This window comes from Antennarius striatus, chromosome 9, assembly GCF_040054535.1.
Source record: "Antennarius striatus isolate MH-2024 chromosome 9, ASM4005453v1, whole genome shotgun sequence".
Taxonomy (NCBI): Eukaryota; Metazoa; Chordata; class Actinopteri; order Lophiiformes; family Antennariidae; genus Antennarius; species Antennarius striatus.
Genome location: NC_090784.1, coordinates 20,878,914 through 20,903,897, shown reverse-complemented (window position 1 = coordinate 20,903,897; position 24,984 = coordinate 20,878,914). Strand labels below are relative to the sequence as shown.

General features: G+C 41.8%; 1 protein-coding gene across 3 annotated transcripts in view; it reads right to left on the bottom strand.

Moving 5' to 3' along the window:
* gabbr1a (gamma-aminobutyric acid (GABA) B receptor, 1a) overlaps positions 1–24,984 on the bottom strand; it is a 66,106-nt gene that overhangs the window by 28,156 nt on the left and 12,966 nt on the right. For all 3 annotated transcript variants that reach the window (XR_011037109.1, XM_068324434.1, XM_068324433.1), the window contains exons 7-13: positions 17,200–17,360; positions 9,676–9,810; positions 4,822–4,992; positions 4,053–4,154; positions 3,710–3,775; positions 3,288–3,479; positions 172–417 (exon numbers count right to left, since the gene is read on the bottom strand). Coding sequence is in view for 2 of the 3 variants with exons in the window: in XM_068324434.1 (XP_068180535.1) it covers positions 172–417; positions 3,288–3,479; positions 3,710–3,775; positions 4,053–4,154; positions 4,822–4,992; positions 9,676–9,810; positions 17,200–17,360 (1,073 nt within the window). In the remaining variant the exon portion in view is untranslated. The remainder of the gene's footprint in view (positions 1–171; positions 418–3,287; positions 3,480–3,709; positions 3,776–4,052; positions 4,155–4,821; positions 4,993–9,675; positions 9,811–17,199; positions 17,361–24,984) is intronic.

Below are 24,984 nucleotides of genomic sequence, written 5' to 3'. Positions count from 1 at the left end.
TGCACAGATTCTGCTCAGCTCTCATTGATCAACGAAATTTGATGGCTATTATTTCTATTAAATGTGAAGGTACATTATATACAGTTATATCGCAGAGAAAGTGGACTGCTGCATATTAATATATAATGAAAAAAATATACAAGGGTAATAAATTAGAGCATAAAATATTACCGAAACGCCTTCAAAGGAGCTGGTGTTGAGGGCCCGGTAGATCTCGGAGGTGATGTCATGGTTATTATAATTGAAATCCTCCAGTCGGCGGCCCTTAGCCTTGAGCGGTGCCACAGTCTTATTGAGAGCAAGGGCCAGGGCCCAAACTGCATCATAGGCAAGGGGGGCCTCCTGAAAGCCACCAGTCTCCTCTGGGTTCTTCCCACCCAGACGAGACATCAAGGCGGCGATAAACTCCTGCGATGTCTGAAAGAAGGACAGGCAGGACATCAATGCGGAGTCCCTCTGATGAAATGAGATGTTGTAAACAAGGACAATATTAAGGGCATTTTTATATTTATAATCCCAGACGCTAATATGTCCATCAGTCAATGTCAAAGAGGAGGACATGACAAAAGCGCGGCAGTGGTGACTCATGCTTTCAAGGGCTTTAAAAGAAACACTGCAGATTAAAAGTCTCTATCATTTTAACTCCCATAATGAAATCAAGGGTGGGTCAATAGACCAAAATTAGTCTGTCCATCCATCGTGAGCTTTAGTTTAGTATACGAAATACACATAAATCTAGACTAGACTACATAGAAGGAAAATGTATTTATTAAGAAACCTGAATTAGGGTTTTTTCAAGGACACACAATGGTTTAGCATGCGAGCTAACTTGCTCTAAAGCTTATTGATTTCTTTTCAATGCCACTCATGCCTGTACATTAAATGTAAAGCAAGAGCCAGGAGCTGAGCACACAAACACTGAGGATACAGCAAACAAATACCCATTTAAACCAAAACTTCTCATATGTAGCATATGTTTTTGTGAGGATAAGTTGCTGTTAATTTGCTTAGAAGGGCGAGCAGTATTTTATAAAAGTATCCAAGGTCATGCTCATACTTTCACCGTGCTGTAAGCCAAGCCTACTGAGATAACCTTAGATAATTGCCTGCTAGCCATTTAAATTTTTGTAACTACTGGCAAATAACCATCTTCCACATTATGTTAAATTATTCTATTTCAGAGGTAGGCAACATTATATTTCACAAGGTTCTTACATATAGAGGCTACTTTATCCTATTAAACTGAATTAGTCAATTCAATTCTATTAAATATGCTTTTTAGTAAATATAGCCAGAGTGACTATGATTAGAGTTAAAAGCAGGACGGTTTTCTATAATGTCTCTGATGGTGGAGATGATTATGTTCTCACCTCTATATATATATATATATATATATATATAAAACCCAAAAAACAGGCAGCAGCTGGGAACCATATAGTAACAATAAGAAAAGTCAGGGCTGTACTGTAAAAATATAATGTAGCTCCAGAGCAATCATGAAATTGGAATTAAAATCTTTATAACAGCTACGCACCAACGCATTTCCATTTTTATCCCACAATTAAGCAGTTTTGAACTGCTTCTGCAATTAATTAGCAATAAACATTAATATGTCGCTCTGAAAGCAGGGACACGTGTGATGTGAAATGATTGCTATGAGGCCCATTAGGCTCACATAGCCCCAATTCAGCTAAGTCAAATTTTGGTCTCATCAAAATTCCACCTTTGCATTTGACATTTAATTCTGCCACTACTGACAGAAAACTAGCTGTTACAGTCCCTGCATTATTGGCACACAAGCCTCATCTGAGTGCTCTATCTAGAAGAAAAATGCCAATTTCAAACTTGGAAATTGAATTTGAATAGATTGACTATGCGCCAGAGTTCTGGCTGTAATTCTTATCACCCGTTGAGCAACACATCAACAGCTAAATCAGCAGGTACTGGCAGGTGCTGTATGAATATAAACAACAGCTGCTGATTAAGTGCGAGTGAGGAAAGGATGGGCACGGGGAGATGGGTGGGGGGGTAGGAAAGGTGGGATGAGGAAATGATTAGAAAGAGGAAAAGAAGTGGTGGGTAAACAAGAAGAAAGAAAGGATGATCCACCACAGACCAGCAGAGTCAGACAAGGTCAAACAATGGGATAGACGAAGAGACAGTTTAAGAGGATTACAGAGGGTGAACAGAGGAGAGCGATGGATGAGAGAGAAGCGCAGAATGACAGGTACTCGTGAGGCTAAACAAGGGTGGAAATTGTTATGGCGGGAGTTCTTATAGAACGTGACATCTATACGTGTATTTTTCCCATCCATACTGGTGATTCGGGTCGTGTTTGTTTCTTTTCTGGGAACATGCATGTGTGTCAGAAGGACGCAATAGTAAGAAAGATCACGGCAAATAAAGAGGTCGAGCTGCAATAAGAGAAGGAGAAAAACAGGATGACTTCAGCATAATTTTGATTGAGAGTGATAGCATGAGTATGCTAACATGACAACAAATAATATTCTGCTTTATCTTTAGCTTCAAGGGTAGCGCAAAAATTGAGTTTGCACGCGGTACAGATTCCAACAACCTCTTTTGTTGAGGTGATGTACGAAACAAGTACATCTGATGATCTAGATCGTTATCTGGATCCAAAATTTTAGAAAAACATAATTTCACTATTGCAGGATCTGGGCATGGATAATGTCTACAAAGATTCAGCAACAATTACGCAATGGCATCCCTGTAAGGATCTACCACATATTGTAGAATATGAATATGTACAGTTCTGGAGCACACAAAATTAAACCCATTTCACAGTTTTGCTGCAAAATTCAAGTAATAAATTGTGTAAACATGTATGTTTTAATTCCATTACTGGAGTTTTCTGGCATGTTTTAGGGTTGCTGGTGTTTCATAATACATTCAGAAGTTTGTGAAGCGATTCTCTCTTTATGATCTCATGCAATTAACTTGATTTACAAAATCACCTTCTGTATTGTGTTTATCTGATGTAGTGTAATTGTCCATTAGGAACTTAATTTACCATGTGTACTTTATAAAAAAGCACAGGTGTGCTCTATTTGATGCCATTATAAAGCCATCAAACACTTGCATTGCGCTTTATGTATTTTGCATTGTGATGTATTATTCATAAGGCTCACTTCACTCGATAACACAAATGTTAGTTATTATTTATCAGGAGCAGGATCACGTAAGAGGCCGTTAATGTTGCAACGCCTTATGACTGATTTACAACGACTTAACAGCTCTTAAATATACAGTAAGGTCAGAGTTCCCACCATGTTGGAGACGCCGCGAACCGTCTCAGGATTCAGCATAACGATTTCTGTGGTCACGTGTCCCTCCACGGCTTCCGCCATATTCTCCACCGTGCAGTTGATCGCCGGGTCTTTGATCTTGAACCAGTTGTCTGCGTACCAGCCAATCAGGAACCACACATACTTTTTGCCGTACAGCTTTTCCTTGTACACCTGCAACCGGGAGGAAGAGAGGGAGGGAGGCAGATGTGGAGGGAGGGAGAGCGAATGATAAATAAGCATGAGGTGAATTATTCCCACGGATGAGTTGAGTATGTTGTGTAACTGCCAAACAAGGAAATTCATTCAGACATTAATAGAGCTCATTACAAAGCTTCATTTCTGTTAATAGCCAGTCAGGTTCAGTCTACTGAGATTATATTGAGTGGGAAAAAGGTACAAACCTCACAAAACACCTTCCTGGCTTCGGTTTCATAAAACAGACCCACGATGATCCTTGCATCCTGGCGCTGCATCAAAAACATGAAAACACAACATTGCTTGGTTAGAAGCGGTATAAACTTCCCTGTAGCACAGCCTGGCATGGCAGCTCAGCACGCCAAAAGTTCCCGCTGTTTCACAGGACGGCACGTACCGCTGTTCAGGGGCTGCTAATTAGCATAGTGCATTAATTCCCTCTATCAAATCTACTCTATGCTAATGGTATTGTGTGCAGCTGTGAGTCGGCGAGGGAAGGAGATGGCGGGGGGGGGGAGAAAGGGCAAGGTAAATTTTTAATCAAAGCACCTTGAGGTTCTTGACAGCAACAGCCGGGTCGGTGAGGAAACTCTGGCGAACGCTGATCTCGATGCCCGCCTCCTTCACCCTCTGCTCCAGATCGTCCAGAGTCTGCGAGATGAAAGGGAGAGGCAGTGGGAGGCAGACAGAGTCGGGGGGGGGGGGGGGAGGAGGAGGAGGAGGAGGAGGAGGAGGAGGTGGTTAGAGAGGCAGCTCAACAAAGAGGGACACACAGAGGTGGCGGGTTGAAATTGTAAAGAGAGACAAAAGAATAGCAGCAAAGTCTGAGAAGACAAAAAGCACCTCACAAAATCTGAAGTGTATATGAGAAATGTCAGGAAAAGGATGGAGTGTGGGGATGTGCGATAAAGGCGGCATGGGAGGGAATGGATTTTTAGACGATGAACGCGAGTGGAGCGAAGAAAAGAATATAAGTAGGGAGACAAAAGAATGCAAGAGCGAGATCATTAACCTCCATTGCAGAAAGGCAACCTGAGTATCTTAGTATCGACGGCTGCCCTTGAGAGTGATGTGTTGCTTGATCGATATTGGTCAAGACCAATACTTCAACTAATGACAACGAAAAATCCTTCAAAAAAAATGTATTGTTTGAAAAGGGGGAGTAATGTTAGCACACAACAAACGTGCAGAGGACGGCGGCCCATCATGCAACCCGCAGTTTAATAAAGATAATGGAGCCGACACGACGACGTGCACAGCGTGACGAGCAGGAAGTGGAGACAAGACGGGGGATGAAATAAATTAAAAGGTTACTGACGGAGGTGAAGACTTCCGTCGTCTGCTGGATGGTGGCGATGCGGGTCCACTTCCATTTCTGGAAGAGCTGCACCCTGGTGGGGTTGTGGAGGGTGGCGGACGGATGAGTGCGGAAGAAGGTGGGAAAGCGCTGGCGGTTGGACAGGGCCGGAGAGCTGGAGCCGTAGGAGAGCTGCAACAAATGAAAAAGAAAAAGAATATAAGAATAAAAACGTGAGTAAAGACAGTATAGGATATAGAAGTAGAGTGAGGAACAGAGAAAAATAAACTTCTAAAGGTCCATCAAGGCATCAGTAGTAAACAGACTTCAATCAAAATGCATTCAAATCAGGACTCGCTCGCTCTTCCCTGTACACAGCGCTCTTTGATGACGACTGGTTCAAACAGCAAACAACAGAGAGGAAAGCCAGCAGAAACACAGAGAACCAGAGAAACAATCCCCGCTTCCATTTTCTCATTTTCATCAACACCTCCTCCCTCCCGACCCCCTTTTAGCTTCCCTCCGGCTTATCAGGTGTGCAGTAAGCTCCGTGATTTAAAAAAGATAAATGAAACACTACGTGCAAGGGGTTTTTGCACGCATATTTTTGCCATGAAATCGTGATGACACATTAGCATATAAAATACAAAAATATACCTAATTACTGTTGCAAACATTACCTACAGTGATCATCTGTTCTTTAATTGGACCTATATAATTTGACTTTTCAGGCACAGCTCTCCCAAAAACAGGCACACAGCAAAGAAATCAGCAAAAAGGAAATGGATGGCGGAAATGCCAACCAAAACAGAGAGAACAATTAGTTTCACAGTGACAACTCGAGATAAAATCCTCGACAGGTCCCCTTTAAAACCAGCTACCTGGCGTTTAGGGAACCATTACTGATGGAGGAGGCCTATCCTCCTCCGCAGCGCTCATCTCAGCCCCATCACCAATACAGTTTGGGGGATTTTAACCACCAGGAGCAAAAGGAGGCCTGATGATTGATGTCAAATGTCATGTACAATGTGGACTCTCCACCATAACAACTCCCGGTGGGCGGAGGCAGGTAGGTGACGGTATCAAAATGAAAGAAGGGGAATGAGGTGACGGCTGATCTGGGCGCGGCAGGGAAACGGTCGGGGAAACGAGCAGCCGCTTCGGTGGGTGACACGTTCTTGGTAATAAAGGTGACGGATGTGGGTAATGTACGTGTGCACATGCAGGCAGCGAGATCAGGTCAAGTGACAGAGAAATACAGTTAATGGATACGGTTGACGTGTCTCATTCACTTCAGCAAATCACACGAAACCTCAGCTTCTATGTATAAAATGGTTGATATGACACCTCCCTAAAATGGGAACCAAAACATCTCAATTGCCCCCTAGTGGTAAAAATACATGTCAAATATTTTTTATTCTCAAAAAATATTTCCCATAATTATACACTGCTACACTGCTGAATCCTTGGTACCTGAGATGTACAGTTTACCACTAGATAATGCTTTTATATTCACATTTAGATGTGTTACACAAAGACTTCTTGATGCAACACCATGAAACTGGGCAAAGGTTTGGGGCAACTGCCAAAAAAAGGTGGTGCAGACTTTTGGCAACGCATGAACGGGCAGAATCATTATTTTTGTCCACTTTTAACCTTGTGAGTTTTTTTCCAGCACTTTTATCAATTTTGCATAAACGACTAGACAGATGTTCATGATACTTGAGCTGTCGGGTCTCGGCAGAGGTATGTGCTCTTCAGAATACCCGTCTTTTTTTTTTTTTGGATAGGTTTGGTTTAATTTGATGGTATAAAAGGGGGATAAAAATCATGACTGACAGTTGAGACTTGGTCGTGATTAAATCAAGCCAGGAGCGTGGGTATGTTCTGGATACGCCGCCTCCACCTCCTCCCAGTCACTACTGCACACACTCTTTCTCCAGATGACATGAACAGAACATTTTTGTGCAGTGAGGGAAGTGGAGACATCTCATCCATCTTTATATATAGTCAATTTATCCCTAAAATGAAGTAAGTAAATTGTCTGTGCAGACAGAGCTTCATATATCTTTTTCCTGGTCTTGTGTTCTGCCGTTCCATAACGGTGCTGCACAGGCGAGACGTGGACCCACTAAAAGGAATGCAGTTGAAAGCAATCAGTCTTTTAATTGCAGCGTAGTCATGGGACAGGCAAAATTGAGAAGGTACCCGTGTTCAGGAACAGGCATGCATGAAACAGGAACGGAGGCAGGAACATTAAGATTAAATCACGGAGCAAACGAGGGAATGGGGGACAGGTGTTTTGGTGCTCACGAGAAAATGAGTGATTTCTGACACGATTCATAAAGAAGAACGCGTTTTTACTTCGCAGCATGTCAAAATTGTCAAGCGGTTTTTGTGTGACTCTGCTAATAGGAAAATGGAGGAAGTAACTCATGAATAAATAATACAAGTTAGAAAAAAACTAAGGAGCCATTGTGTCTGCTCGGATGAAGCCAACCATTACTTCAACTGGCATGTTTCTTCATTACAGTCACACTATATCACATGTCAACCCCACACACAGTCTTACTGTTGTAAATACCCACTAAGGGACCAAAGCTACGTAAATCCAATACATGCAAATTAAGTTTTGTCATTGGAGCTACCGGTATTGAACAAGACTGAACTAGTCTATCGCCAAGCCAGGATGTCAAAGACACTGCATGTAGGTGCAGAGGTGCGTCGAGCTAAATGCTAACGGCAGCATGGTCACATGCTCACAGTGACATCACAAAAATGCTGAGGATGAGCAGGTCATAAATCTCTGTTTTACTGTCTTGATTAAAAATATTAACATTTTCTAATTTGCAAGTGCAGCAAAAGATAAAGGGAATTGGAATGTTTTGCAGATATTAGTTTAAAATTATTATTTTTTAAATATCAATAATGACATGAAATAATGATTATCTACAGTAGACGTATCAATAATGTAATCAATGCGCTGCTTACCACGTAGTTAACTGTTGGTGCTTTACTGCAAAGCGAGGATTTTCAAATGTAGTGAAATGCAGATTTTCATTACTGCTTCATAAATAATTGTACAAGCATATGCTTAGTGGCAGAGGTACGCACCAAGTGTTTGTGAGTTGTTGTTTATTTCTTTATTTCGGGGTGAAAAGACTCTTTAAAGTCAACCACTCAACATCCAGTGAGAAAAAACAGATACTTTCATCTCCTGCAAAATAATAATCCAACAATTTAACTGAAGACAGAAATCTGAAATTCAAACCAGAGGCTGAATGATTTTTTTACCTAATGATGACACACCAATAAATCCTCACCAGACATAAAAGCAGTGTCAAAACTACAATGGAGCAGAAGGCTATTGTGGCAGAAACAGAAAATATAGCAGCACTCTGCACCAGACAGACAAAGATCCACATTGAAGCCTCCTGAAAAAAACTCCACAAACATCTTGATTCTCGGTTGCTCCATTCTCCCGTAGGCTTGTATTAGCAGATCATTGCCTGTCTGTGGCTCATGCTGCTTTTAGAAAGGGAGATAGGGGATCAAATTAACATTGTGCGAAGAGGAACCGATTGAGATCCCATCCTTTATCAGTGTCCAGATATGGAGGTTGCTTTTCCCTCCCTGGTCCTCAGTTGAGGCTATTTGACATGCGAGGAGGCTCCTGCAGGCAGGCAGCTTACAGAAATAATTGAGTGTGGCGGTTAGGAGGTTGTGCCAGTGGTGGCATGTAGTAAAGAGAGACAGATCCCTTTGTGTGCAGGGAGAATTTACTGCTCAAGTTGAGGGAGCGAGGCGGAAATGAAACGTGGGAGAGAAAGATGCTCGAGATGGAAAGAAGGAAGGAAGGAAGGATGGAGGGAAGGAAGGAAGGAAGGAAGGAATGAAATAGGGGCCGAATTAAACATACCAGCTCCGGGCAGAGACAGCAGATAGGAAGAAAGAAAGGAAGGAAAAGACTCAAAAAGTGGAAAAGAGTTTTTAATGATGAGGAAATAAAAAGAGAAAGAGCAGAAATGGAAAAGAGGGGCAGATTCCAACCGCTGGAGCTTGTTGTTCTTGATGACTAATCTCTTCCATTATAGGAAAAAACTAAGAAGAATGCTGTGAGTGACAAAGATGTGGATCAGGAAGGAGAGGGAATGAAATGAACTAACTGATGAAGCCATGAAAGGCAGGACTATTCTCAAAGAATAACAGCAGCAGAGGACAGCAGCAGCTGATTTTGAGATCTGGGATGTATTTGTTCTTGTTACAAAAATGATCATGCAGCATGTGAGGTGAAACAGCATTTTTTTTTTGTCTCACTGTTAGTGTAGCTGTCAGGGCAGTATTGTGAAGCTGTCATGTGCTGTGTTGTCACTAATCCAGATAGTGCTGTGGTAAGTATTTTAAAATCAATAAACAAGTACGGCATTGATTTTGAGAACTTAGCATAATTACCACAAGAATAAATGCCCGTCACTTAAATGATTATCCGAAAGCATCCGGTGTGTGTGTGTGTGTGTGTGTTGTTTTTTTTCTTGCATTGTATTCTTGTGCAAAATAAGATATTTCAGCTTCCACATTGAAAACATTTTTTGTTTTTTTTTCAACTTAATTTCAACTTCTGGAGGAATAAGGAGCATGTTTTTTTCTATGATTTTAAAACTGAATTACGGATGCTTGTTTGCGACATTGGAGATGTAATGTAAGAATATCCTCGGGAAGTGTGAGTCACGCTGCATCTAAAAATATGTGTATCATGTCCATGTTTCAAATTTGACAAAGACTCTTTGAAAACCTCTGGGGGGGAAAATAACTGGGCATGAACAAAAAAATGTCTTGAAAGCGTGAACGTCTGCTGAAACGGTAAAAGATACCCACCACTATGAGGTTCCACATGCGAGCGGCTTCAGCCACCAGCGTGGAGACGCCGCTGCAGCCGGGCATCAGGACGATCTTTATGGGCTCAGTGTATAGAAGGTCATACAGCAGCTTGGTAGCTTCTCCTGGGTCACACTGAAAGACAAAATGACAGTGCTAAATGAACGGGCAGTTGAGCAGATGGTGTGTGGATCAATAAGGAAGAGAAATGATTTGAGGTGATCTACGGAGGGAGAAACGGGGAAGAGAGAAATGAGTCAGAAAGAGAAAAATGAGAAAGATAAGGGCGAAGGAGACAGATGGAATGAGTACAGAGTGTGAGAAAAGGGAAGAAACAAATAAGCAATGAAGGGTGTAAGACGGGCATGAAAAAAGAGAGTAGATAAAGTAAGGGGAAATGACACAGAAGCAGTAGGGAGCGACAAAAAGGCCAATGCAAATGTGAAAAGAAAAGACAAGAAGGAGAAAGAAAAGGACAAGTAAGCGGAATGGAAAGAACAAAACAGACAAGGTCAAGATAAAGTAAAGAAAATGGCACAAAAATAGCAAGATGCAGCAAAAAAGCAAATGCAAATGTGAAAAGAAAAGACAAGAAGAGGAAAAAAGAAAAAAGATGCGAACACAGCCGGTATGGATCATCAAAACACGACACGTTTTGCACCAACCGATGCATAAAAACCGAAAGACAGGAAGAAAACAAACAAACGTGAGCGCGATGACCAAAACAGATGCCATCACAAGTCATTACAACACTACAATAAAGTCGTTTGCGGCATGTTTAGGTGGCGACAGGGTGGCTGGAACGATCAATCACAGCTCTGTCAGCCAGATTACTGATAGGCCGTCGTCGCCACGCTGTTCATCAGAGTCACAGATAAACTGGCCTGACACGTCTAATGATTCAGCACAGAAGAGGAGATACGACTTACAAACACAAAAACACAAATAAATATTCAAAAACGCACACACACACAGAGAGAGACACACACACACACTCCAGATGAGTGTCACAAACAATCACCCCGAGGACCGATGATGGTGACGAACAATATGGCTCCTAATTGGGATGTTTGACTGAACGGCTGAATTGACTCTCCATGGGGAAAGAGGTAATCGCCACTCAAGACCCAGGAAGATACGGAATAGTGGACCTTCTGATAGAGCGTCGCTTTTTAAATGAACTCTGGATTATAACGGAATCATACCACAGAAGAGAGTCAACATATTTACATGCTTTAAAAAAAAACAACCCCTACGAAGCATGAAGTAAATCTCTACCCTGACATCTCGGTCTATCTTCATTGGTCATGATTGATTTTCTTATTATCACTGTGCCAGATTAGTACCTTTTTTTCAAGGTGATAATGACAGGCTGTGGTGAAATCAAGGTCATCTGTCGCGTGTCCTGCAACCGATTCAGTGGTTTCTCAAGGAGGCTGGGAACCCCGATTTGACTGATAATCATGGTGTGGGTTTTAGTTTCCTAGATTAGTTTCCATCTTTAGTTTTTTTTATCCTTCCTAACACCACAATTTTATATACCAATGCAAAACGTCCTCTACTCATCTAGAACCTGGTTTGACGTTCCTGCATCCCACATATACATCCACCAATCACAGCACAGTGCATTCAGTGCATATACGCAGATTAGGTATACGCGGTAATCCTGTATTATTTAACAACGTGTACATATTTCTGTTCCTGCATGAATACCTTTAGTACAGTGTAAAAACAGAAGTCCCATTCTTGAGCGTGTTCACATTAGAGCAGGTCAGGAAATCTGATTCTGATTCTGTCACTTTGTTCCCTGGTTTTCCTCGTCGCTCAGACTTCCTTTCTCCTGTGTGTTTTCCCTCCGCTGTGATTGCCTGCCCTGCCCTGATTGCCATCGCTCGTGTCTCACTTTCCCTCCTAACTGAGTATTTAGTCCGTGTCCCTCCCCATAGGTGATAGCTTGTGGTTGTACTGCGCCTTGTGTTTCAGCATTCCCCGTTGTGCTAGTTGTTCGCTCGATTTAGGACTCAAACTCTTGTCTTCTCCTTGAGGATTTTGTTACCTGTTTTGGACTCCTCATCTGTTTTAACCCTTACATGGAAGCGCTTTTCCTTACTGAATGCCTGAGCCGAGTCTAAGCTGAGTCAATAGTGTGCATTTTGTTCCTAATTTTCCTCTTGTGATAAAATTCATTATCAGGAGAAAAAGGTTTAGATGACTTTAGCTGATGTCTCCAGACGCAAGATAAATCTGGTCAGAACACATATCCCAGAGAGATAGAGAAAAGAGTCTGAAGGCATGACCGTTCTTCCTGATATCGCATCATGACATCATTAATTATTTAGTCATTAAGCAAAGTGCTTATAGATGAGAAGATTTCCAAGCTTACAAGAGTCTGATAGCTTACAAACAGTTTGTGTCTGGCTAGGTGAAGGACGACGAAAATGATCCGTCTTGAGGATCATTTGGTTGTAGCTTGGAGTCATGATTTCTCCCTGTACTCCAGTCTGCATTCATTTTTAAAACACCCAATGGCGTCACTTGCGAAATGTAGAAGTGAAATGAGTCTAAAGCCAAAGTAGCTCATTTTAAATTAACTCAACCAGAAAAAAAAACCCCCATAAATAATGATAATCAGAAATATAGCAAACGTCAGATCTGATAACCTCAAAGGTTGGTAATTGATGTTTTATCTACAATAAAAAGCAATTGAATCTCTGCAAATGTGTCTGCCTTCAGTGTTGTCTGGCAGTCCAGTGAGGTGGCACAACTTTAAAACCTTGGCTCCCAAATTCATCACTAGAGTCCAAACACCAAAAATAGCCGTTGTACAACAGTGTGATGCGTAACGGTGTAATTTCGCCCACTGCCACAAACAGCAGGATGGCAGCGGGAACACTAGGAAAGCCGTCTTCTACATCGTTGAAGTCGCTGACTCTTAAACAAAGCACAAATCTCATTATTCGATGGCATGGAAACGTTGTCCTACTTTAAATAATTACACTTTTGGAGCACATGCTTGAAAAATTACTCACTGGGTTTCCATGCACTGATGACCGTTTCCAATTCACTGGGTTTAAAAGCATTAGTATTGACTTGGAAAGCAGCTTCATGTTATTGATGTCACCTAAGAAAAAGGCCAGCCTTCCCATCAATTGTCGCACCACCTGACTTCACAGATCCTCCTCTCTGCTGTTCTTAACGCAAAATCACTCCATTGTCTTATTTCTCATAAAACAGATGGCTGCCTTATCTTGGTGTTGAGGAGACACAGACTGACAAACAAGATATTTTTAAAATACTCCCTTATCATGTTGAGAGGAGGCCTGTCAGCTGTCTGGTGTTAACATGGTTAACTATATTCTGATGGGTGTAAATTAATCACCAACTTATCAACTTCAAATTACCCTTCATAACACAGCTTTTAAATAGTCTTGCGCTCAAATCTTTTTCCATATTATTAATGTATGAATTAGAAATTTGACTCTGACCTTCTGCAGGTTGCGTGTTTTCAACAGCTTGTTTGTGTTTTATTTTCCTGCATATTGTCTTGCAGTCAACCATAAATATTTCAGCATGTTTTTCGATTTTTTTTTTTTTTTTTCTAATTTGGACAAAACCGACAACAGTGCGGAAGGACAAACTCAAAAAACACAGCTGATAGCAGGCTCAGCTGGAGAGCTTCCATTTTAATGGAACATGCATCAACATGAAGCTCTTTCCTATTATCAGCCAGTGAGAGATAAATATCTATATCAGGTTGATGAAAACTTCAGATGCATTTGGCATCATTACTGGTTTACATGTACAATTTGAAAGAATACACGGTTTACAAGATGCACATAAAAAGCAATTTTCTCTCTTTGCATAAGAACAGAATAAGATGTTGCCATGGGAGGGCAAAAAAAAAAGGTAATAGAAAGGCACCACTCTACTACATGGCTGTTATGCATGAAAAATGAGTTGAAGATAAAACAGGTTTAAAAGTTAAGCTCTGCACAGATGCAAAAGAAGAAAAAAATGTTTTTTATAAACATCATTAAATACCACAAGGCACAGCTCTTGTGTGTTTTTGATGAGTTCGAGCCAAGCGTCATGAAAAAACAGACAGATCTAGCTTGGGGGAGGGATAAGAACTGAAAAACTATAATAGCAGGCATTAATGAGACTATTTGTTTGTGTGGTGACTCAATGTCGAATCCAATCACTAGTGCTAAATACCCTTAAAAGCCTTAAAATAATTGCTGTATAACATTAAGTCTCCCACAGATTTTCGTATTCAAGGGGTCAAAATTAGACACAATGGTAAGATTTTAGAACGGGACGCTCCAACAACTCAGTTCCCAATCAGAACCTTTGAGAACCAACAGCTGAGAAAAAGCAACAGCTTGAATGTTCTGCAACATGAAGCAACCTTCTTTTATTTATTTCTTTAAGCATGAGAAATGAAAGGCGGCGCAGCGAGAGGTGAAAAAGCATAGCTTCTCCCTTATGAAAAAGAAATAGAGAAAACAGGGGTGTTGGCAGGTATGCAATAAAGGCTGAGGAATCACTGCTGCTATTCTTAGAGGTCTGTCTACTACAACCCTCTGGGGTCATCGCCATTTCCACTTTGATTTCGGGCTCTCTTGGCTCATGAGAGAGCCTGGGTTGATGGCCTCTGATTGCACTGACACACAAAACTACATCTATCAACACACACACACACAAATGCACAGGCAGCGTGCACACAGTTGTAAAATGCGATCGTGCAACTACACATTCATGACACATCAGCCATCATCGCTGTCGTGGTCGCTGGTGATGAAATTCCCAGAGCCAATATCAGGATTGACATTAATATGCCGATGTAGCCTTTGAGAGAACCTTTAAAAGACACCAGAGGTTCCCAAGGCAGGGAAGATAGTGTCTCGTCATAATACACCCTCTAATTAAACTCCAGATTGAACAGTATGAAAAGGGTGCGAAGAGGGGATGAGATATACAGACTTCAGAGATGCCTGGAATCTTAAAGCACGCTCAGTTACATCTCCTAATTTCCTCCTAATTACGCCTGACACCCCACAATGTTATGTCAGTGGACATGTATAGATACCAGGGATGAATCCTGGTGGTGTCACAGCAGATGAAAAAATTGTGTCACGGCCGCCAATTAAAATAAAAAGGAGCGGAAGTGAGGGAAGCACCTTGTTTCACCATTTCTCTGCATCTCCACTGTCTCGCTCCGTCGGTGTTAATAATTGATCAAAGTTTGCAGTCTCGGCTTTGATATATCCATGGCAACGGCCTGCATGGAGAAGTGTGTGTGCGTGTGCACAATCTGTGTGCGTGTGTCCATGTGTGTGTGCATAGACATCAGTAGGCTGTAAATAGTCTGATACTGTCACCAGAATAGCCAGAGAAACAAGCTGTTCTGCTACCACAGGGTATCTGCATCCATTAGAAAGACAGGCTGAGATTAAGTGTTGAGACTCATGAATACTGCATGATGTTGAACAAACGGAGGTCGCTTGATACGCTTGAGCCTAATGGTCACAAACTAGCCCGTGTGTTTGTGGACGCGTTGCAGCACTTGTTTGCCAGCTTTTAATGCGTTCCTGGTATCGAACAGCCTACCGGCCTCACGCCCTAAGGAGGAGAATAAAAGTTTTTCGTGGCGATAAATTCAGATCAAGAGAGACTGAGGGGGTAATTACGCTCCCCCAACCCTCGATGTGGAGATGCGAACAAACAAAGGTCCAGTTACGCCCTCGTCTTAATCTCGCAGTCAAACAAAGAGTTGGAGATCTGTTCTTTGGCCGAATACAAATGGAGAGTGAGGATGAATATCTGGGAGGTAGCGTGATAGCTAATGAATCCCCTTCTTATAATTACCCCCCTGCCCCTCACAGAGTAATATCCTCATTACTATTCCAGCCAGGTGAAAAATGTTTGCAATCAGAAGGTAAAGAGAAGTCGTTCAACAGCCCCAGATCAGCAGCAATAAATCCCTCCTTGACTTATTCAAGGAATTAACCAGCGTCACTCACACAATGTTCTACCCCCCCCACCCCCACCCCCCTCCTCTTTGAGTCCTATTCAAACGGATCTGCATCTATTTCTCCAGCCGGAGGCGTCAGCAGGCTCCTGAAGCACGAGGAGCGACGTTTTCCCCCCACCAATCCCTCTTGAAAGAAAATCTGTTGATGCCATCGCTTTATTTTTATGTTTATGGCAGCTACATCTGCAGATGCCTGCTTCACTACACTAGTATCACACACACACACACACACACACACACACACACACACACACACACACACACATTTGATCTGTTTAGCATTAGATTGCAAAGAACAAGGTGTGTGCATAACAGAATGCGAAATGCTATCGACTCCGCATAGATCCAGCAGATGAATTCGCACACATATTTTCACAGAGCTGAAACCTTATTTGTTTCTGTGGTTTTCTTCAAGAGTAGCTGTGTTGCCATGCCAACTCTCCCTCCATTTCTCTCCCTCCCTCTCTCTCTCTGTCTCTCTCTCTCTCCCCCCTGCTATTCTATTTAACAGGATTCCAATGCAGAGCCATGTACACCAATCAGAATAAAGCTCATAGCACATTTCTAACCAGTCCCGGTCCAGTTCACTGCTCGGTGCCGCTCTCTGGGCATCCGTCCCACGGCGTGATTGATGGTGACCCTCAGGAGAGGAGAGGAGACGGTGGTGGTGGTGGTGGTGGTGGTGGTGGGGTACCCAGTAATTGTTTTCATGTGTTTCCATTCGCTCTATTGTGAAGAAAAATGGTTCCGTCTGGGAGGGGAAACTTTCAGGATAACAATTAAGGGCGTGCAGCAACAGGGCGCAAAGCATTTAAAAAAAACAAAACTATGATAAATAATGAGCTTTTTGATTAAAGTCGTTGTGGTGGGTGGTAATCTGGGTCGGGGAGGGGGAAATGGAAGCAGCTGGGGGGGGGGGGCGGATATTGGCTTTACGACGGCTGATAATGCTGACATTTTAAAATACCACCATGATTAATGATTGATGAGCAACAAGCAGGAGGTGTGTTTGTTCATTTAGCGCAAATCAGCTACCTATTTGGCATATAATTCCCCCCCCTCCCCTATTTCTCTCTCTCTCTCTCTCTCTCTCAGTAAAGCAAAGAGAGGACTTGATGGTTTGGTTATCAGCGGGGTGACCTTCCACGAAAGCTATTCTTTGAAATTGACTTCCAGGTGCTTTGGAAGAAAGCAATCTGTCCTGGTGTGATGATGAAGAAGTAAAATGAAATAAATCAAACATCAATCTGGATGAAAAAAATAAAAAATAAATTTAAAAAACAAAACAAAAACAAAAGATCCATAAAGTCAGAAAAACACCAGGAGGACACGTCACAGTGAACCTCACCAGTGATGGATGGTGAGCGTGGAAATGACGCGGTGCGCTCGGGGTGAGTTACCCCTCGTGATAATTTCAGAGGCAGGTCATCACACTGACACCACACAACGCACAAGAGCGCACCTCCACCTCCTCCTCCCCACGCACTCACCAGGCTGTCGTAGTGGATGAGCTCCAGTTCGTAGTCGGGCAGGATGTCGCTCCTGTTGTTCACCAGGTCAAGCGCCATCTGCGCGGAGGGCATGCATGCCTGGCCCCCGGGCCAGCCTCCGCTCATGGGGAACAGCGCTCCGATGTACAGCTTCTTCTTCCCTAAGGACGGCCGTGGCCAGAGGAGGAGAAGGAGGACGATGAGAGACGCCCGGAGGAGCACCGCGCACCCGCGGGCTGAGCCATTTACCCGCGGAGGGCTCCTGCTAATTCCCGGCATGGTTCAAGGTGAGCTGAGTCTTAAGTTTTACACCGGTGCTGCAACGGAATCCAAGTTTATGCGCTCAAATTGGCAACGGAAATTTGAAGTCAACAAGTCAACACGTGTCCGGCACCTACGGGCGTTTTTTTTGTTTGTTTGTTTGGTTTTTTGTTTTTTTGGTGGGGGTTGTGCGTGCGGGTACCTGTTGGGCAACCCGAACGACACGATTGAAATCAATGCAAGTGATTAGCAAATTGCATAATAAAAATAGTCTGCGTGGAATTTAGCCTGGTGCATGGTTAAATATACATCGGTGTGTTGGAACGGAGTCAAACACAGTTCAATCAGCCGCGATCACGTGGAGACGCGGCGCCGATCGCCTCCAGATGCTCATCAGTCAAGTGTCAAACGTCAATCCTGCAGTCCGACTCATTTTCTTTGCAATTTCCACGCACACGATCTAGACTAACGCGTCGCCTTCCTGCCCGCGATCAATCGTAAATATTGAATAGCGCGTCCCCAACGGGGTTTTTACGCGAAAGGGAGGCGCGATTCAGACGCTGGGAGTCCGCGCAGAAACGCGTCAACCGGGTCAAACGAGTGTGGATCAGGAGCTGCAGCTAAAAAAAATAAAATTAAAAAAAAAAACCACGACCGGAGGATGCGGAGAAGGTTGAAGCAGCAGAAATGGCAGATTCCGTCCTCCAACACCCCCCCACCAGCCCAAACCCCCGCTTTAACGCAACCGTATTCCAATAGATGAAGCGATTTGACGCGGAATAGCAGTCGCGCCAGAGCTCTGCGTCTGATCCACTGCAGCACCGGCTGGTTGAGTGTGAGTGTGTGTGTGTGAGTGTGTGTGTATGTGTGTGTGTGAGAGAGAGAGAGCTACAAGGGGGGGGGTGAACGAGGATGAGCCTGAAATGTATGGGAGGGAGCGAGAGAGAGAGAGAGAGAGAGAGAGAGAGAGAGAAAGAGAGAGAGATGGAGAGAGAGGAATGAGAGGTTGGGAGGGGGCTCTAGGCAAAATCCTCCTCAAAGATTTTCTAATGAGTTACACGATGAGCTGAAGTTAAACACTACATCCATTCCACAAGAGTCACACACAAGCTCATTTTGTGTCGTTTGCCTCCTTAACTCCCACCACTTACTGCAGCTGCTGACTAACGCGCGCATCCATCACCGATCAGTGATCAATGCATCTGTATCAATTAGTATATATTAACTTTAAACGGGTGAAATGTTTAAAAGCCAGGGATTGGTTCGAACCTTAGTCTTTTGGTCAATGCACGAATGGGTTGATGAAAAAGAAAATCAGTGTGTCAGCATTGGATGTATGAAAAGGAATCAATATTGATTGATAGTGCTTGGTCTTAAATCCATGTGAGGGATGTGATGCGTGGATCTGTTCCGTTGTTTTGAATCATATTCCCTTTTTTTTTATCATAGCACAAAAAGGTCAATACTTGATGGATCAGTTTAATAAATAAGACTACACGCAACCATTTAATCACAACCTACTTCCGGTAAAAGACGCTCATCGATAATAACAAACTTACTCATCGTTAAAGGCGGACCAATTGCTTTTTTTTTTTTTTTAATAAAGAGTTTGGAGATTGAGATGTAATTTTTCTCATTTTAGTATGCATTCTGATTGCCCGTTCATTTCTCTGGTAATAAGTTGATTATTTTGATTATTAAATTTAAAAAATCATGATAAGAACTTCCTGGTAACATCCTCAAATGACGTTGTTTTGGGGTTTTTTTTGGAAAACTAGTTAATATCAGCCTTCTTTTTTTTTAAATGAGCCAGAAGAATAAAAGAAAAGTAGCTACAAATAGATTACCAAAGAAAAAAAATCAAATCAATCACACTGATTGATCTGCAGCCATTAGTATTGCAAACAGGCCAACATTTTATGAAGATGGGAAGAACTAAATTCAGCCATCTGATGGATGCAGTGTATACTTGTACTTGTTTTGTACTTTAGCAAACCTTGTGCAATGTGATTATGCAGTATTGGGAAGGGGGCTTCCATTGACATATAACTCCCACCCTTGCATCCATTATTCAATAGATCCCCGCTCAGCCAATTATTCAGTGTCGATCGTACGTCTGTCTGTGTTTTCCTTACATTTCTGTCCAGTCTGACTCTAATGAAGACGGAGCGCTCTGAAAACATGTCTGTTTGCATTATTGATAAAGGTTGTAAATCAAACGGCTCGTTTCACTTTTCCCTGGAAAGTTTGTCGCATTCACGGAGAGAAACACCCGAGTCAGCAGTACGCTGCTGGAGGATGCATGGAGCTTCTGCTAAATTAGATATATAGGTAAATATCAGCTAAGTGAATAATTGACTTAAATTAAGCTACAAGCAGGTCAATCCATTTTTCAGTATGAAGCAAGACCCAAACATGAGGTACGATATCACAGTGGAACCCACGGAAGCTAACTTATCTCAATTTGGTTATGAAACAAGCTGGTATAGCTTATATATCTTGCAGAGCTGGTAAATACCCCAAAGATTCTATGATTTTGCAGAGGCTGTACAATCTGGATTGAAAATACCTCATTTTTTCCTTCACTCAAAAGCTCAGTCAATATTGGACTGACTCGGCGCCGGCCTTGAGGTTTGTGTTTGCTCTTAAATTGTTTTTGGTTGGTTGGTTTGGTTTGCTTGTTGGTCTGTCTGTTAGCAGGATGTTTAAAAAAGACTACCAGTAGAGGGATATAACTCCTCATCAATAACCATGCAAGTTCTAATAAACCCATGAATGGGATTCCAGGGGTAGATTTTCACGCTCAGTGAGTCACATTATGGGGGTCAGATCATCACAGGACCGTTACATCATAATGGAGGAACAGAGGGTTTCGCTGCTGAAGTTATTTCAGAACACAGAATTTAAATTTGAAGTCATTTAATATCTGGAGTCAGCTTGTGTTTTTATTTACATACGCAAGGCAGGGCTTTTATATAATGGCTATTTTGGTGCTGTTGTGTGGCGGCGACAGTTATAGTGGGTCAAACAGGGTTTGTGCAGCACATTTCATGTACACAGAAGATATTCAAGACAAACGTGAGTAATGGAGACCTGTGCCCCAGGCTGCTAATCAATGTGCAGAACAATCAATGGCTAATATGTGGTTGTATTGTAGAGCGGATGTAGCTGCTATACACGAATGCAGCAGTTATGTCATCAATGCAGGGTTAAACATCAAGCTTCATCATGTTTGTGTGTAAATACTAATTCAAGTTATTGTACAGAGGTAATTATGAGCTGGAGCTACACTAACATCTCTGTGAGGCTGCACACACGTGTCACGTGAACAGCAGGCTAACTCCATTCATGCTCATGTTGACATTTGGTAGAAATGAACTTCAGTACGTTCTGTGTTAGATGAATTAGTATTTGACCAGCTACAGAAACTGACAGGGTATTAATCATAACAGATGAAGACATACTGATGTGATGATGGTGCCAGGTCAGCTTTTATGTTCTTCAAGGTAGGATATTAAATTGGCATAAGTTTAGAAAATGTGAAAAGTTTTCACAGGCAAAAAAGTGAGTGAAATGAAAATGGTTTCATTTTCTGTTTAGTTTGATAAAAAAGTGAAATGACTAGAAAACACATTTCAAGGGCTTGTCCTTTGAGACTTTGAGATTTATGAATGTCATTTTTCAAAGCTGATGTTATAATTTAATGCACATTCATACTAAAACGTTGTCAAAAGGTAGTAAGTAGTAAGTATACTTCATTTTTTTTACAAATCATGATTAAATATGTTGACATTGATGCTAAAGGCCTTCCATATCAGGAAGCAAAAGGAAAAGTCAGTCCATATTAGAGTTACGTTTTTAAATATCCTCATTTGAACTTTTTTATTTGAAGACATTTCCTGAACTTTGCAGTGGAATCATGTTGAGAACAATATCGACTATAACATATGGAATTTGTATGTATTTTATTGATCGTGTACGATAAAAATTAGTGGGAAAGTAAATCTAAATTATATCATGAAATTTACACTGATTGAGAACTGTATATAAAATGACTTTAAATTTACTGAAGCACCATGGCCTTGTCTTATAAATGACATGATCCTGGCAAATTATATTGTTTTTTGTAATATAATTACAAAATTAAAAATTACAGGTAATTATTTTAATTAAATCATCAAATCTTTTTGATGGAACAAAGTTGTTGGTTGTTTTTTTTTAAGTGTAATTAGCTATTATTTTTAAAGCCCCTTCCCCCCTGCAATAGATGGAAATCTTAAATTATCACAAGTAGTTTTATAGTTTATCCTGAGGGGTAAATAAATGTCTGCACCAAATATAACAACGATACATTAAACAGCTTTTACTAAATAAAAAATTTAACCCACTTGTGACGCTAAAAGGAAAACTCGGAGGGGATCAAAGTCGGATGTATTCACTCTCTGCAGATTATGAGTGTCTTTGCAGAATTTGAAGCCAGTTGGCACCAAAGAATTGTGTCCTACATACAGAACGCCATCTCCGTCCCTTGAGCTGGTGCTATTGCTAAAAACAATGATTCCACTCTGAGGACAAGCACGATCAACTGCATTTATTTATATGCTGCTTGAGCAGTAGTCGCAAGTAACCTAGGCATTTGAGAAACTTTCCATCTCAACAAGAATAGTCTTAATCTAGATATCCAGATGCTTTTTGACCTGCAAATCAATACCTCTGCGCTTACAGGGCTAATCCACATGAGCAGTGTGCTGCTCTGCTCTGTTACCACCTCTGCGAATCCATACATCATTTAATTTCAGCCTCTCCTCCTCAGCCAAGTCTGTAAAATGTTACAGAAGCTGCTTTAAAAAAAAATCCGCAAAACACTTGGCAAGCAGAAACACTCATGGCTAATTGAATTCACCATCATCTGAACGGTGGAAGTAGTTGATGTAGTTTGTGTAGATGAGGCAGAAACTGGAGTTTTTGCACCAGTGCTGGAGCTCTCGGATCCTTCGCCGCTTCTATATCTGCAACTCTGACCCACAAATACAGTACATGCAACCCACAAGTGGAAGCGCAGAGTCGTGCCTTGAGGTCGCAATAAAACTAAATCAACACTTGTGTGTACAAAATGATTTGCAGAAGCATCTACCAACATTGTTTGGTCTCATTTGATTGATTAGGTGATATTAATGATTTAAAAATGTTATCCAAGAAGAAAATCGAAAGTCAGTGCCACGCCAACAAGACATTTAGACTTTTTTTTTTAATTCAGCTGCTCGCTATTTTGAATTATTGACAGTGCTTTCATTTCGTTTATGATCACAATTTTCCAGTTGCAGTGTAATGTTGGTGTTAAAGTTCTCTTTGAAAATTACTTATTGCGGTAATTGAGAAGAAGCCCATTATTTCACCAGTCCAAATTAAAAACCCTCTGTAGTTATACGATGGAATATGACTATTATATAACCCTGGCTCATTACCCAAATCTCATTATCTGGATATCTCCGTGTAGCAGAGAGCTTTTCAGCTGCTAACAAGCCCTCACAGGCTGAGGTGAATGTAGTGATCATGTGCTGGCATTTGCCTTCCACTTCCACCTCCTCACACCCGCTGCCACGGCGTGACCCATCCAACGCACCATCAATTATTCAGCCGTGAACTTTATGTGCTGTTTCGCTCCGTAAGCCTGCAGCCAACACAGCCAGGATGCACCGGCATCGGCCAGCACAGTGTTAACAACCCCCTTAGTGGCAAACACCACATCCAGAGGAGGCATTAGCTGTGGCGCTGCATGGAAATGATGCAACGGAGACATGAGGGGTGTAACATGTTGCTGAACCATTTTAATGAGGGCATTGTACTGTATATTTGTGTGTCTGCGGTTTGCACACTGGGTATCCTTCAGGATAATGGCCTGTTTCTCCCCTGACAGATATGTTCATGGGAAAATAGTCTATTGGATGTTTCACCTGCAGAGCACATTTTTACCTCCGCCAACGAGACCTGGAAGAAGATGTGTGATCACCCACGTTTGTTTGCGTGTCCCCAGAAAGGTGTCCCAAAAAGATGTCAGGGAATTCTGAGGAACTTTTGTGTAGAGGCGGATCTCCTCAGCAGAGGAAGAGTTTAAGAAATATTTGAGGTTCATCTGAGTACAGATGCAGAATCTGGATCAGCTGGTTCCATAAATGGAGCCATATAGTTGTAACATTTATGTAATATCATGAGAATACAAGAAAAACAAAAGCTGTTCCACTTCTGTGCAAAATTTAGATCCAGAATTGGATGAAGATCACAAATTAAAATATATACCTGAGTTAAGGTATGGTAGCAGACAGGGGTGGAGATGTGACACCGACGCCTATCATGCAGATCTAGAGTCGTTTAATGGATTTCATTTCTCTGTGAATGTTAAAATTATATGACGTTACTTCGTCATGAGTAAGGCAACATCACCATGGCGATATCAGGTAGCGTGGAATAATGCAGTTGATTAGTAATGATGGCGTTGGTGCAGATTTGAGTTCTCAGAGTGATTTCTAGTGTTCAGAAAGAAATCCATATTATTTTCCAGTAAATATCTCTATTGGTAGAGTTTAAGAAGTCATTGACATTCTGTACATTTAAGCTTGATGAGTCGTTTTGGTCGTTTGGACTGATGACTGAGGGTTTCATGTGGATGTTTCTGTTACTCCATTATGGAAATGATGATTTATTGCAGCCCAAATGACGGCCAGCGTTGCAGGGAAGTTATAGATCGTCATGCAGTGAGCATCTCTAACATCAATGCAGTATTATTAAATCATTTATCCAGCAGTGGCACAATGTGCACTACCTTGTTTCTGCTACAGTAACGTATTTTGGCTGAGTGTCAGTGTGGAGAGGACTGAAAGGTAATCACTATTCTAGCATAAAGATCTCCTCACTGAGGCATCAGATGCCACTGGGTGTCAGATTCAATCTGAACGTTACAGATTTCGATCCTGAGGAGTGACTGAAACATTACTGTGAATAACTCAAATAGTATTGATTATAAAGCTATTTAAAATTCTAAAAGTGCATCTTCGCGGTTCCAGGAGTCACAAAGGGTTAAATCATTGTAGGATTAGTGCTTTTAGGTGCAGTTACATAATAAGCAGAGGTTTACATTTTGAGTTCTGTCTAGCTATGAGTATAGATTTTAGAAAGGAATATACCTATTTTACCATCAGAACGTTTTACTTGCACGCGTTTTTGTTTTTTGTTTTTTAAATCTTCACAGCTAAATGTACAGGTGAGAAGCGCCGACTCAGGATACATGAGGTCGGTCATTTTTAAATGCTCAGTTTGACTTTTTGTGGGGCATCCCCAGCTGTCACCACACCTGCTCATGATGCACAATACAGCACGGTGATAATCCTGATGACACAGCCCATCTTTTAAAGGATTAGGGCGGCGATATTTTGGGTTATTTTTAACCAATCCCATGAAAAGAGCAAAAAAATAAAGACGTACTGATCGAACAACACGACTCGTATCGTCTAACCTGTTCTATGTTAC